Raw genomic sequence first — 16,466 nt, 5'->3', positions numbered from 1 at the left:
GGGGGAAGCTCGGTTCGTTGAGGTCTTCAACTGAGAGGTGCAAAGGAACCGGCTCTGGGGAGGGATTCTTAACAAAGTGGCAGGGCCAGAAACTGGCCAGTGTTGTTCAAGGACCACAGAATGATAACCTGCCTCCCTGTAATAAGGGTTCCAGAAGAACTCGGGGCAGGATAGCACCAAGCAGAAACCTAGCCTGCAGGGGCGCCTGGGTGGCACAGCAGTTGAGCGTCTGCCTTCGGCTCAGGGCGTGATCCCAGCGTTATGGGATCGAGCCCCACATCAGGCTCTTCTGCTATGAGCCTGCTTCTTCCTCTCCCACTCCCCCTGCTTGTGTTCCTTCTCTCGCTGGCTGTCTCTATCTCTGTCGAATAAATAAATAAAATCTTTAAAAAAAAAAAAAAAGAAAGAAACCTAGCCTGCAGAGAGGAAAGCAGGGGAAGGGCGCTGTCCATAGTGCTGAAAATTCTTTGAGGCTGGGAACCAATACCCAAGGGGAACTGGCCTCTCAAGTCTTGCTAGTATTTCCCATAAGCAGAAACTGTATTAGAACCATGTAAACGGGGTCAGGTGAAGCAAGTGACCTAGAGAGAAGGTCTAAAGGTGCTCTGCCTTCACCGGTTCTTTGACCTCCCCTTAACTGTACCTGGAATGAGGTTTCCCACATTCCTGGGAAGAGGAGCACAAAGCGGGTGTCACCATCTTTGCTAACTTTGGGTAAGGAGGAGGTGATGTGCGGTGCCTCACTCTACTACTGTACAGTAACTGCATTTTTCTCTTATAATTTTCTTAATAAAATTTCCTTTTCTCTAGCTTACTTTATTGTAAAAATACAGTAAAGAATACATGTAACACACAAACTGTGTTTATCAACTGTTCATGTTATTGGTAAAGCTTGTGGTCAACAGTAGGCTATTAGCAGTTAAGTTTTTAGGAAGTGAAAAGTTATACATGGATTTTCGACTGCACGGGAGGTTTGTGCCCCAACCTCTGTGTTGTGTAAGGGTCAACTGTACAGTGCTTGAGGGCTATCATTGTTTCTTTGTGTAACAGAGTATCAGGTCTTAGTCCTAGTAGACCCAATCTCCCCTTTTTAACTGCATATATTTTATAATGCCTATTCTATTCTGAAATGAAATTCACAGATGATAGAATCTACCTACACAAAAAATTTTTAAAAATACAATGTTCTGAACATAAAGAATACAAAGTAATTTATTTTTTAAAATATGTATTTCACTATACAAATGTTTGGAGACATAATAGTCAGATATATGTGACAATTTATGACAAGTAAGTTTGGATTTTAAAATAAGAATATCAGAAAGCACTTTGAACTAGTATAGGACAATAAAAGCCTAGGCGCAGACCAACACTAGAATGAAAAACAGTATTAAGATAGTAATGGACATAGGGAAGTAATCTTAACTGAAGTTAGAATATGCCAAGGTAAATAACAAAGTAATAAAAAGCAAGTACAATATAAATATAAATGAACCTGGTCTTATTTATTTCTAAGTGTACTGTCAAAATAATCCTCATGTTATGTCACGAGGCAGGGTAGGAAGAAAGTATCACAGAAAGCCCATCTGCCTATATTCTGTGAATGGTACAACAAGGAAGAGATGGATTAGATAAAAACAAACCAATAATGCAAGAGGCAATAAAGCAGTTGTGTAATAGACTGGAGATAGTTTTAGGATAAAACTGAAAAACTATGGTGATCCCTCAAAAAGGCAATAAGAAATATTATTAAAATAGTTACATTTAAAAAATTAAATGAGATCCCTGTACTTTATGTACCTTTACTAACTTAATAACTGAGATCTAAACAGGAATCTCAAATCCCCTGTTATGTAATTTCAGTCCATTTCATTGCATTGGCAGTAACAACACTATTGCACTGAAATTCTTTTCAGCTAAATATGCAAGTTGGAAATGCTGCAATTCTTACAGAGTGCAATGTGCAGAGTGAACAAATTACTCAATAATTTTGAGATGGTATCTTTATTTCACTTAGGTTTCCTCTTCATATCAACTGTGGTAGGCAAAATCTAAAGATGATTCCTTGTGATTCCTGTTTCTTGGTTATCCAAACACTAATCTAGGTACTGTAGTGTAGGGATTTTACAAAAGTAATTAAAGTCCCAAATCAACTGACTTTAAGGTATGGAGATTGTATGGGCAGACCTGATCCAATAAGGTGAGCCCTATAAAAGCAGAGCTGATGGCAAAAGCAGGAAGCGACTTCCAGCTGACAACTAGCAAGGAAGTGGGACCTCAGACCTTCAAGTACAAGGCCTGGATTCTGCCTACAAGCTGAATGAGCTTAGAGGCAGATTCTTCCCTAGAGCCCACAGGTAAGAGCCAGCTTGACTGACACATTAATTTCAGTCTTGTGAGGCCCTATGTGGATAACCGAGCCAAGCTCAGCTTCTGACTTACACAAGCATGAGTTAATAAATGAATGTTATTTTAAAGACAAGCTGCTAAGTTTGTGATATCTTTATTATGCAGCAATAGAACACTAAGATAACAACTTCTAACTTAATAAGGTTTTGGTTTAATTTCTCATGAAAGTATTTTAATATCAATATGTACTACAAAATCGTCGATTTTTATTTATAGAATGGTTAGCCTGGCGGGATATACAAAAGTCAGGGCAGATGCAGGACAAACCTTTACTGAGTCGGACTCTCTCAAGTGCTGTAAGACATGGAGACACAGCAACTCCACCCGTTGTGGCAATTAAAACACTCTCACAAAAAAGTTTAGCAAATCTGAAGAGGAACTGGAACCCAAGCAGCTCTGGAGACCTCAGCTGTAGCTCATGGATTTAATATGACTGGGCTACAGTGGGCCCCAATCTCTTTCAATTCAAAATCCCAAATTCTTGGGAGAAAAATATCTGACCAGAGCAGTATGGGTCAGATGTGCACCCCTGGACCAGCCAGCTATGGCCTGAGAGGGAGTCAGGGACTAGAGATGCCCTTTCTATCAGGAAAGACAGGTCCAGCCGTGGAACTGGGAGAACTTCCAGGGAGGACAAACTCTCCTGAGCTGGGCAGCTCTAAGACACATCTACCACACTCATGTTATGGGAGGTCCAGAACTAACCTGAGTTATGTTTACCAGTATCTGGCTAGTTTTGAAAATTCTCGTACCATATGTATGTATGATTCCATTTTCTCTCAAAACATTGACTCCATGCATTTTCTTGTTTATGCTTATGGGTTTATTCCCCTCCCCTTAATGAATATGCAGCACTTAACGATTAGAGGGAAACACCTTTCCCCCCTCCTCTGGTTTCTGTGAGAAGAGTTTTCTCCCAAATATTTTTGGTCTTTTTCTGTTAATCACTTTATCCCAGGAAAGGAAGGATGACTCATCTGAACAGTAAATTTGAGAAGAATAAATAGGGAGTTCTCAACTCAGCTCTACCCTGGGGTTTTCACAAAGAACTCCAAGTTCTCTATTTACTCCATGCCACCCTGGCCATTGCTGCCTAAGGCAGGGTGGGTGGTGATCTAATTCTGGAGTTCAGTTCACAAACCCATTTAGTTTGCACACAAACACACAGCTTCCAGCTAGGCCTTTATCACTAACAAAGTTGATTTTTAGGATCCTTACACAATTCCTTTCAGTTATTTCTCAATGTTCAGAACATAAGCAAGAAAATGAGGCAATAAATATATTGGACTCCCTCAAAGACTCCAGTCCAAACTTGTTTTCAAAATCCTTTTATATCCATTTTAAAAGGAGAAAATAAGTGTAATTTCCTTAATTACCATTATTTTCTCTTTCTCATTTAATTTAACCTTTCTTGCTATATTCAGCTCTGTAATTCATTAATTCATTAACCTGCTTTATTTTCATAATCTGATAGTAAAATGCTTAACCGTTACTAACTTAAAACTGGGAAAAAACTAGGGGCACCTGGATGGCTCAGCTGGTTGGGTGTCTCTTGATTTCGGCTCAGGTCATGATCTTGGGGTGGTGGGATTGAGGCCCGTGTGGGGCTCTGCGTTGAACATAAAGTCTGCTTGGGATTCTCTCTCTTCCTCTCCCTCTCCCCCGGCTTGCTCGCTTGCTCTCTCTTTCTCTCTCTCTCTGAATAAATAAAATCTTAAGAAAAACCCCCACACACCCGGGAAAAACTTAAGGTAATCTAATCCAGTGTATTCACTGCAGAGAGTTTAAGACCATGTGGCAAAATCAAGCCTCACTACCCAGATTTCTTGTCTCCAGTATTCTTTTACACATACTGTGACACTTAAGTACAATTCTAATTTTACTTCTGTAACATTTCTGCCAGCTTTTCTATGATAATCATTTACCCATCAACTAATTCCACCAACGTGTTTGCCATGTTCCTCCTGCATGACAAATTGTGAACTCTGCCAGTTTCTCTTTGGTTTCTGCTATCAACTTTATCTTATGCTGTAACTGGGCGGTCTTGCTTTTCTTGTATGCTTGGTCATGGCAGACTGGTTTGTCCTCCAGTAAACTTGTCTTTCATAGCAACAGGTTGCTGAATTTTGTTTTTTAAACTGTTAACCATCACTATAACTTTTATTTTGAAAATAATGAGTCTATTTGTATAAACATTAGAAATGATGAGTTTGTGCTACACTCAGTCATCTTGTAGGTTTACTGTTATTGTTTCCTTTTTAACAACAGATGTAAAATTCTGTACTTTATTTTTGTTTTTCTTTTGTGTGTACTTCACTTTAAATCACAAGGTAATTTACCTAAGCTGCCTGTCTTTCTTCCTTTTTCAAAAAACATTTTAATCTTGTTTTTCTCAAGATTTTTGTTTCCTATTATATTATGTATTACATACTATATTTATTAGATCTTCTTTTTATTTCAGGATTCACAGAAATGATATACAAACACACACTAAAATATAGAGTAAGGGGGAGAACTTCCTTTTTATTTTCCCCCAAATATGACAACCCGCCATGAGGATAAGTACCAGTAGCAGTTTAATATATATCCTTCTACACCTCTTCCAATATCTGCAATTTGCTTTTTTTCTAATGATTTTTCCTAATCTAAAGACATCGGCATATTTTAGTAATTATTCTCATTATTTTCACCTTATGAATTAGGAAGTTAAACTCTGGAGTGACATAGAATTTATAATGTCTTCCTTGGCTTACTCTCCTTCCCACTTCATTCCACTCAGGTAAGATCTGAATTATCTTACGAAATTCCAAATGGACACCCTGCAATCTGAATCAGGCTCTAAAGCCCTGCTGTCCAGTGCAGTGGCCACTACCCACATATACCTACTGAAATTTAAACTAAAAATAAATAAAACTTAAAACTCAGGTTTTTGAGGCATTTGGGTGGCTCAGTTGGTAAAGCCACCAACTGACTCTTGATCTAACCTCAGGTCTTGATCTCAGGGTTCTGAGTTCAAGCCCCATGTTGGAGCCTACTTAAACAAAACAAAACAAAAAACAAAACAGCTCAGTTTCTCAGTCCCACCAGCCCCATTTCAAGGGCTCAAGAACCACATGTGACTAGTGGCTGCTGTATCAAACTGCACAGATTCAGAACACTATCACTGCAGAATGTTCTACTGGACAATGCTAATCTAAATACTTGGTTAATTTTATTTATTTACATAAGAGTTAAAAACCCTTTGATAAGATTCTTTCACAGTTTCATTACTTTTTGTAGGTATTTCAAAATGTCTCCACCTGTAGGAAATTGCAAGGTTACCTAGGAACCTAAAGCTTTCTCCTAATTTCATGTGGATTTTTTATTCTTCAAAGTCTAAAGTCCTAGGCTGTTTTACTATTACATTTCAAGATCTCTTTTCTGCTTGAAATTGCTTATCTTTGTTTTGAGTTTAAAAATTTAACAAATAGGTGCCAGGGGCACCTGGGTGGCTCAGTCGTTAAGCGCCTGCCTTCGGCTCAGGGCGTGATCCTGGCGTTCTGGGATCAAGCCCCACATCAGGCTCCTCTGCTGAGACCCTGCTTCTTCCTTTCCCACTCCCCCTGCTTGTGTTCCCTCTCTCGCCGGCTGTCTGTCAAATAAATAAATAAAATCTTTAAAAAAAAAAAAAAATAGGTGCCAAAGAAGGGAGAGGATTTTTTTTTCTTGAAAAACAGCTCCAGTGTGTAACTCCATATACTCTCAATAACCATACTGAATTGGTCTTTCAGTTAAGTTTTCTAGAATTTTTCCTGATTATTTGAGTAATATGTTCTAACCTTTTCTGTTGCTGGTACCCTTACTTTTTGACAAGCTCTATAACCAAAATCCATTTTCTAGATACATCAGTTCTATTATATTATTAATAGTCTGTTGAATTTCATTACTTTCCCATATATTTTTTCTGTTGTTCAGATAATCATTCACACATTAGCTAGTCCACCAACACATAATATCTCTGATCCACTTTGCACTACGTATTCTGTAATGCTCTCCCAACAGCTACTCTGTAACTCTTTAATCTTAGACTGTAACTGGGAATTCTCACCTTTTCTTGTTCTTTAGTATTATCTATTTCTCTGAACTATAGCCTCCTTCCTGCCTTGTACTGATACCATCAATATTTTCATTTCATTAAAAAAAATTTCTGCCCGCTTCTTTCTACAGTCATTAGCTGTCTTACCTGTTTGAATGCCATATCAATTTTCTTCTATTTGCCTGAGTTGTCAAACAGTGAGGCTGTGTGGGTGGGTTCTGTTTCCCACAGGATCCCTCTTCCCTTCTAATGTTGTGACACTTATTAATTACACCAAGTTCTATTTCACCTCTGGTTTTCACATTGTTTTTGAACCTGGCTTGTCTGAGATCTGTTGTCCTTTCTGTTTGTGTTAGATATCCCCACTATGACTGCTCTGCTGGGTTTGCAGAAGTCTCTTTCAGAGGTCTGTTTTCTTAAAACAAGTCTTCATAATAAAGGTAGTCTAAAATGTACATAGAGCTTGTGTTTCAAAATTTCCTTTTTAGGATTATTATTATTGGGAAGTTTTCACAAGAAGGGAAAATATTACAGAGGGTGGTCATGTCCCCAGACAAGTACACAAAAGTAAACTTGACCAATGATGCCTAAAGCATACTATCGTATTAATGCCACAGAACTTAACCTCCTAGTATCTCTGTAGAAAAAAGTCATCTAGTATTTGAGGCAAACAGTTAGAAAAACTGGCAGGGAGACAAGATGGGAGTCCCCTCTTTTTTTTTTTTTTTTTTTTAAAGATTTTATTTATTTATTTGACAGAGAGAGAGAGACAGCCAGCGAGAGAGGGAACACAAGCAGGGGGAGTGGGAGAGGAAGAAGCAGGCTCCCAGCAGAGGAGCCCGACGCAGGGCTCGATCCCAGGACTCTGGGATCACGCCCTGAGCCAAAGGCAGACGCTTAACAACTGAGCCACCCAGGAGCCCCTGGGAGCCCCCTCTTTCTTAAGGACACCACAAGTTCTTAACATTTTGCCATATTTTAGAGAAATACTCAAAATCAGCTTCCTGATTATGTCATTAAAGGGTCTGAAGAGAGTTGTGAGGTGAGGCACAATGAGTCAGACCAGATTACAGAGACAGGGCTTGGAAAGTGGTAGTGGGGTAAGAAGATACAACAAAAGCTGTCTACTCTCCTCCACTGCCTCTCTGGAACCAGTTCTGCCACTGCAGACCCAGCTCTAGATCTACTCTAGGAAAAGATTACAAATAAGACTGGGGTGTTTCTCCCTTTCTTTTTGTAGGTGAGGGGGTTCTAAATGATAGAAAGATCTGGAAGAGAATGGGAAGGAAAGGGAATTCCTGTGATCCGGTAGGCATTCCCAGCTAGACATTGGTGGGTTAAGTGCTATATATAGAGAGACATACATATGTTGAAGATGGTCTGTATCAGTCTCAACAATTAATGTCTTTGCAGAGCAGTCCTTAAACCACTGGAATCACACCGCCAATCACTGAGGCATATCCATTCATGAGCATTTGAAGTGTCTACAGTCTTATGTTAACTAAATCCAAATTCTCTCAGAAACAATTTTATTTTTATTTTTCTTTAAAGATTTATTTATTTATTTTAGAGAGACAGCGAGAGACAGAGGGAGAGAATCTCAAGTAGACTCCCCGCTGAGCATGGAGTCTGACCTAGGGCTCAATCCCATGACACTGAGACCATGACCTGAGCCAAAATCAAGAGTCGGACTCTCAACTGACTCAGCCATCCAGGTGCCCCTCTCAGAAAATTTTAAACTGTCATAATATAACATCAATCTACTAAATTCTAATCTTTTTTTTTTTCTTTTAAGATTTTACTTATTTCTCAGAGAGAGACAGAGAGAGAGAGCAAAAGAGAGAGAGCACATGCAGGGGGAGCAGCAGGCAGAGGGAGCAGCAGGCAGAGGGAGAAGCAGTCTCCTACGCCGAGCAAGAAGCCTGATGTGGGACTCAATCCCAGGACCCCAGGATTATGACCTGAGCCGAAGGCAGACGCTTAACCAACTGAACCACCCAGGCACCCCTACTAAATTCTAAATCTTTAACTCAATTCTAACAAAGCTGGAAAGATAATCTATCTTTAACAATGAGTATCACAGAAAAAAAAAAAAAAAAAAGGAGAAGAAGAAGAAAACTTATCCACAGCTCATTATAGATGAATTTTTTAAAAACTGAGATCTGATTTAGATACCACTAAATTCACCCATTTAAAGTGTACAAATCAGTGGTTTTTAGTATGTTTGCAAGGTTGTGCAATCATCATCACTAATTCCAGAATACTGTCATCACCTTAAGAAGAAATCCTGTTCCCATTAGCAGTCACTCCCCATTCTCTCCTCCCCACAGCTCCTGGCAACCACTAATCTACTTTCTGTCTCTATGGATTTGCCTCCCTGGACATTTCACATAAAATAGAATCATATAATGTGTAGTGCTTTGTGTCTGGCTTCTTTCACATAGCACAATGTTTTCAAGATTCAGCTTTGCCATAACATGTATTAGTAATTCATTAACTTTGTGGTATAGAAATTAGTTCATCAATGAATGATATTTTAAAAATATATTTTTTGCTACCTATGTTAATTAGCTCTCAGGATTACTCAAGATTCAACTCAAGACACACCGTATTTATTCATACATTCACCTGTTGGCTTACAAGATTATCAGTATATTTTATTTTCTGTCATTTATAAATCATTTTGTACACTATGATGTTGGTTGTACTGTGCTTCAGTACTTGATAAATACTTACTGGGCTTTCCACCTAGCACCCCTTTTTCTAGAAGTTACCCTTCCAACTTCTATATGGTTAATGTGACCTTGCTCCTGTCTACCAAGTGACTGGCCCAGGAATGAGAACCTGATTCAAGATGGACAAATTAGGCCCTTCATTGGGAATGTGGAATTAGGAGTAGGATTCTATTTCCAACTAGTTGATCTCTTGCTTGCAGGAGTAAATTTCAGGTGCTTTTTGGCTACTACCATTTTTTGCCATGTAGACGAAGAAACCAAGAAAACCAGTGTGCAAGAAGAGAAGAAAGAATCAGAGACAAAGAAAGTGAGAACAGCAGAGGTAAGAGATGGAGCAGGAATCCCTGAGTTCCCTGCAGGCTGCATCCCTGTCCTTGGATTCCATGGGACATCCTATAAACTTATAATAAAGTCCCCTTACCATTCAAGTTGGTTAAGGAGGTTTCTGTAATCTCCAGCCAAGAGCCCTAGTATAATCATCTACCCAATAAGATTTTAAGCTCTTTATTAGCAAGGGCTCAACCTCCATAGTACACATTACAACAACTCGAATACATACTTAATCAAATTATCACCTGTGGAGTAACTTGTAAAATTATCTATAAAATACACTCAAGACATTCCCCAATGAGTATGTAAAAAAAAATTAGGATTTGTGTCCATGTTACAAAAAAGCTATATTATTGTATCACTGACTCAATATATTATCTTTCCACCCATTTTGCAAAACATTAATTTCCTCAAAAGTGGAATCACCTATTTTATTATACCACTCCATCCCATTTGCGCTTGCATGGTAAATGTTAAATCTTTTGAAAAGCATAGTGTTACATTTTCCCAAGAAAATTTGAAGTTTCTTGAAAACAACAAGTAATCTCTATTTGCTTTTTAAGCAAACTCCCACAAAACCTACTAACAAATAACATTCAGGGACGCCTGGGTGGCTCAGTCCATTAAATGTCTGACTTTGGCTCAGGTCATGATCTCAGGGTCCTGGAATCAAGCTCCTTGTCAGGTTCTGTGCTCAGCAGGGAGTCTGCTTATCCCTTTCCCTGTCCCTCTGCCCCTTCCCCAGCTCATGTCCTTGTGCTCTCTCTCAAATAAATAAATGTAATCTTAAAAAAAAAAACACTCAGCATACAGAAATACAAGTAAGTAACCTCATTTATAGTGGTATACATATACAACGATGTGACACACACACACACACACAAAGAATATAACTCAGCCAAAAAAAAGAGATCTTGCCATCTGCAACAACATGGATGATTCTAGAGAGTACTATGCTAAGTGAAGTACGTCAGAGAAAGATGAATACCACATGATTTCACTCATATGTGGGATTTAAGAAACCATATGAACAAAGAAAAAAAAAGACAAATCAAAAAACATACTTTTATCTATAGAGAACAAACTGGTGGTTACCAGAAGGAAGGTGGGCGATGGAGGGGTGAAATAGATGATGGGGATTAAGAGCACACTTATCATGATGAGCATTAAGTAGTATACAGAATTGCTGAATTATTATACTGCACACCTGAGAATAATACAACATTGTATGTTAACTATATTAGAATTATAATTCAAAATAAAGCAAAAAAATGCAAAAAAGACAGAGAAAATAAAAATCAAAGACACAGAATGTTGGGAAATAAAAAACCCCGCAACAGACTCTTAAATGCAAAAAACAAACTGGTGGTAGCATGAGATGGGTGAAACAGATAAAGGAGATTAAAAGTACACTTATCTTGATGAGCACTGAGTAATGTATAGAACTGCTGAATCATTCTATTTCACTCCTGAAACTATTAACACTGTATGTTAATTATACTTCAATTAAAAAGAATATTGAGCATTCAGAGATACAAATGAATAACCTCCCTGGAATCATTCTCTCCTTTTCTCCTCCTGCAAACGAGATATATTGTCAAACATGAATAATTCCCAGAAGAATAACTAATCTGTAATTCAACAACACTGTGCACATGTAATTATTATACGATATAGGTTGCAGAGGCATGAAACCCTCTTTAACCGACAACTCAGGAGATGCAGTTTTCATAAGGCTGCTCTCTTGCCCCAGGCTGAGGGGTCTACTGCCACGACTGACAACTGCAAGGCTAATTCCCTGTTATTCTTGGGAGCCCTCACTTCATTTTGCAAAGTCCTTTTCCCAAAACCAAATCCAGGATTTGTCACCTAATTGGTTCTGAGTGGGGATAACAGAGATAAAACCAAAAATCCAAAATGTTTTCTTAAATCCCTGTTAAAAATTATATAGGGATAAATGGCTAATCCTTCAAAGTGTTAAGATTTGGTTCTTGAGTGGATTTTGTAAAACATATTAATGTCACTACCTTTCCTAAGACATATTGAAATTTAAAAAATTATACTTCTAATATTACAAAGGCTTACCGAGATAGAACCCCTTTAAATTACTGAAGAATTCCAATCGGGTGCAATTGCATACCCTGTCAAGCACTGGAGCAGTTTCTCATGGTCTTGGCCCCAAACTTGCTTCTCTATAGCTAGAGAAAATTGTGTTGGCCAAAGCTCTGAGAGGCAAAGTACTACTTACTATTGGCAGCTTCCAAAAAAAAAAAAAAAAATTCAAAACTCTAAGTTTAACAAATGGCCCACACAAGGATTTGCTGAAGTTCCCTCAGACTCAAACTGTTAGGGCAGGAAGGGGCTTTGGAAATCTACTTTAGTCTAATTATTTCACAGATAAGAAGGGGTGGACAAGAGATAAATGACTTGCTCAAATTCACAAAATTGATAAAACCAGCATACTTAGAATATGGGTCCTCGATTCGCAGCTGGAAGCTCACCTCCCCATACCATCTGCCTAAAACGTGTATATATGGACAGTTTTGAAACCCCTGCTTCCTGAGAGGAAAACAAAAAAAGGAAAACTACAACTTTCTGTTTCAAATATGAACATGAGAGGTTAAAAGGTATTACATGTCATATCCTGGAGGTGAAAGGGAATATCCTTCCAAATGTCGCAATGGGCTTGCCCTGGACGCTAAGTGAAATGAAACTGAACACCAGATTTTTGCTGCAGTCTGAAGGCTTTTTACCATTATGAACTATGGTAGCTATTGATTCTGTGTACCCAAAGCTACTCCATTCCTCCTTTTCCATTAACAAAGCCTATAGTCCCCTGGCCAGAGGATGGGCATATGTCCTAGGCCGGGCTCATCAACTATCTCACATCATAGGCAGGTGTGACTGGTCTAAGTAAGGCCAATCAGAAGCTTCCCTAGAACTCTGACACAGATGCTGAGAAAAAAAACTCGCCCCTTTCCTACCATGTGGAGAAGGCAGTCTGCAGTAGGAGAGCCTAAGACCAACATTCAAAGAGAAATAGACATAAACAGAGATGAGAGATGGAAAGAGTCTGGCAATGTCAAATGCTTGGGTCTCATTCCTGAGCTGGTTCCTTTGATTTGGTAAGTTAACACTTATCTTTATCGACTATAAAACCAGTAAATTCTTTTGGTCAAAATACTTCGAAGTGAATGTCTGTCACTTGCAACTCAAAAATGCTAACATATACTGACCCCAGGAAACAGGACTAGATATGTTGTTACTCTTAACGCAGGGAAACTAATGAACATTTATTTAAGAAAAGTTTTTTGATGCATGTAGACAGGCTCTACTGTTTCTTTCTTTCTTTTTTTTTTTTTTTAAAGATTTTATTTATTTGTTTGACAGAGAGAGAGGCAGCCAACGAGAGAAGGAACACAAGCAGGGGGAGTGGGAGAGGAAGAAGCAGGCTCCTAGCAGAGGAGCCTGATGTGGGACTTGATCCCACGACCCCGGAATCACGCCCTGGGCCGAAAGCAGATGCTTAACGACTGAGCCACCCAGGCGTCCCCTCTACTGTTTCTTGTATCTACCATGTCTGACATCCTACACTCACCAGCTTCACTATTTCCATTATAAGCTGGCTGCTGAAAGTATCCGAGTTTGCTAACACTTCCCTAGGATTTCCCTAGAATTAAAAAATGATTTTCAATAGAAGCTGAGTGTAAAATATATTCCAGGTAATATAAATTAAATGAGATTTTACCTTATCTAGACTGTCAAAAAGATAATCTAGTCATCAACATTACAGTATACTATGAAGCAAGTTTTCAAATTTTTAACAATAGAAACCAATAAGAACAACAAACCTCAGGACCTACCTCCAGTAAGGCTCCAGTTTGGAAGAATTTCAAAGGCTTTTCAATGGAATAATAAAGGCTATGATAGCTACCCTTAGCCAGGTACGCTCTGACCAGACCAACTGCTATAACCAGCCACCTACGAGAAAGAGGAAAAAGAGTAATCAGGAAAAAAACAAAACAAAACAAAAAACGGTTAAGTAGGACTGGGGGCCACAGAAAATTTGGCGATAACTGCTAAAGGTGACTTCAAGAATCAGTAGCCCGGATTTATCAACTATGGCCCTCAAATGCCAAGCTGTAATGCACAGAAATGTTGCACCACCAACAGCACCCAACCAAGAGTGCTCTGCAAAAGCACAGTGGCACCTCACCCATCTGGAGCTCAGCTTTTTGGCAAACTTGCCTGTTGAGAACAAGGCCAAAACGAAGAGAATAAGCTAAATTGGTCCTTCAGCAGCTAAATTAAGTGCCAGAAAGTCTAAGACAAGAGAAAAAAGCTGTTAAAGGAAAATTTTAAATGGCCTGTGCAGTCAAAGGGTATGTAATAATAACAGGGTGGAGGAAAGATGTTTTAAACTGTTTTCACAAGTATCTCACAGAAACACACCCATACCCTACTCTTTTAAAACTGCGAATGAAATAAGAATAAAAGGTTGGGTTTTTTTTTTTAAAGAAAAAAAAGATTTTTTTAGCTGAATTTCCCAAAATCAATTCAGTAAAAAAAAGGCCAGATCAATACAAAACACAAAACAGGGAAACACTTAGGTATATCACTGTGAATGTTACATTTCTGCTTTGTCCTCAAAAATGAATTTCTCAGGCCCTGTAATTTTTTGTTAAGTTCCATAGTGAAACAAATGCACCTTTATTATTAAGGTATGTCTCCATGAAAGCAGTAATAGATTTACCTAAATAAATATACAATCCTAACTAGGCAATGGGATATATGGTCTATGTTATTTCCAGAAACTATCATACAAAGATATCAAATAAGAATTCATAAAAGAAATGAATTCCTTAATGGTGTAACTGTCCCAGCATTAGCAACTTCCAAAAAAAAAAAAAAAAAAAAGACTACTTTCCTCTCAAAATCCCAATTTCTTTCTTGGCTTAAGACACCACTCCCCATCCTCCATCACCCAAGAATAAAGGCTTCTTTCCTTCTTTCCCAGGGTACTTTAAAATCTCTCTCCAGTCCAATGCTCGTGTTAATGGCCTTGCCTACAAGAATGTACATATAAATACTAATACAAACTCCTGAAATGTTCTTTTAAAAATCACTCTTTGACCAATTATGCAATAAAGAGAACTTGCATCTGTATTATTTCTCCACTGGCCTGTGAATCAAGAGAAATAGACTCTAGATTCAAATCTATTACCAACAAGTTCAGTGATCTCAAACTAGTCAACGTCACAACCTCTCTGAACCTAGGTTTCAACACCAGCCATTTCAAATGAAATAATCAAGTCTACAATCCTCCCTATATATATATATATATATATTTGTGTGAAAAATGCAAGGTGCTGAAATGCTAATATGACATCAGCCATTTGTGTTAAAAAGGGTGTATGTGTGTGTACACACTTGCTTTCATCAGCATCTGAAGCAATCACAAAATTAGCACCTTGAGGGAAGGGATCTGGATGGAAAGGAAGGGTGAGAGGGAAGAGTTTCACTGTATGCTCTTGGGTATATTTTGAATTATGCACCTGCCAATGTAGTACCTATTTTGAAAAGAAATAAAACTAGATGTTCACCATACAGTTCTTTAAACTTTTCTGCATCTTTGAAAATTTTCGTAATGTTAGGGAAAATCTTTTACAAATGAATACAATTTAAAAATACAGAACAGGGGCACCTGGCTGGTTCAGTCGGTAGAGCAAGAGACTACTGATCTCTGGGTTTTATGTCTGGGTCCCACACTGGGTGTACAGATTACTTAAAAATAAATCTTTTAAAAAATACATAACAAATAGTCTGATCCTGTGATCCTCCGCACCAAAACTATGGGATCAAAGAACTGGAGGAACCGTGGAGATCACCCAATCCAAACTCTTTAGTTTTACAGATGAAAAACGGGAGGACAAGAAAAGCAACGTGATTTATCCAAGGTCACACAGATAGTGTCAGAACTAGAACTAAAAACCTGCTGTGACAAGGGATGAACTAAAATGAGGGAGAAACAAGAGGAGGTAAAACCTGTTTAGAGGGTCTGTTCTCCTCCTCCCCAATAACTCTGCCTTCCACCTTCCCTCCCCAATCCATCCTAAAAAGTCTCAACTCATCCAAAGCAGAGCTCTGCTCATGTCACTGGTCAAAAACTTTGAACGCTTTTCCATTACCTTTCAGATTAAAGCTCAGTCTGGATTTTAAAAACAGCCGCCTAAATAAATGGTCACTCTGCAGCCACAGCTCCCTCTACTCCCTTTGGGGGAAATGGCTCGCATTCGTGATTTGCCGCCGGGGCTCTCTTGGGCGCTGCAGGTAAGCCGGCACTCCGGCCCACCCGAAGACTGACCCTTGACCAGCCCACCCGTTCTCCCAAGGCCCTCTGGACCAGCACCAGGGAGGATTTCCCCGTGCCCCCCTGGAGCCTGGGAACTCCAGCTCGGGCACACCCAGCGTCCGAGAACTTGCTCGGCCCCTCGCCCAGGCGGGAATCCCGGGCAGGCACCTGGGCCGACTCGGCTGCCCTCATGCCCGGACCCCGGACCCTGACACCCACCGCCCGGGCTGCCCTGCCAGCGGCCCGGCCGCTCCGCCGGCCGCAGAGCCCCCTCCCTGGCCCGGCGTGCTCCCCGCCTCCCCGAGCCCCGGCCTCACCCCGCCGTCATCACCACATTGTAGATGACCAGATACGCCGTGGCCAGCGGCCCTGGGCCCTTCTTTTTCCGCGCGCCGCCACCTTCACCGGCCCCGGCCCGAGCCCCCCCGCCCCCATTCCCCTTCGTCGCTGCAGTCGCCGCCGGTGCCGCCATGTCAAGTGCCCAGAGCACGCTCTCCTTGCGCGAGCACCACCGCCCGGACGAGGCACTGCGAGGGGGCGGAGGGAGGGACGAGGGAGAGGTGGG

At 39.9% G+C, this 16,466-nt stretch overlaps 1 protein-coding gene across 3 annotated transcripts in view; it reads right to left on the bottom strand.

The window, feature by feature from the left end:
- Nucleotides 1-16,424, bottom strand: part of HACD2 (3-hydroxyacyl-CoA dehydratase 2) — a 111,209-nt gene extending 94,785 nt beyond the window's left edge. For all 3 annotated transcript variants that reach the window (XR_006782457.2, XM_045812745.2, XM_045812744.2), the window contains exons 1-2: nt 16,219-16,424; nt 13,413-13,530 (exon numbers count right to left, since the gene is read on the bottom strand). Coding sequence is in view for 2 of the 3 variants with exons in the window: in XM_045812745.2 (XP_045668701.1) it covers nt 13,413-13,530; nt 16,219-16,373 (273 nt within the window). In the remaining variant the exon portion in view is untranslated. The remainder of the gene's footprint in view (nt 1-13,412; nt 13,531-16,218) is intronic.
- Between the last annotated feature and the right edge of the window lie 42 nt (nt 16,425-16,466).

Source organism: Ursus americanus, chromosome 4 (genome assembly GCF_024610735.1).
Source record: "Ursus americanus isolate L20-20 chromosome 4, mUrsAme1.1.p, whole genome shotgun sequence".
NCBI lineage: Eukaryota > Metazoa > Chordata > Mammalia > Carnivora > Ursidae > Ursus > Ursus americanus.
This window is presented reverse-complemented; position numbering and strand designations above follow the sequence as displayed.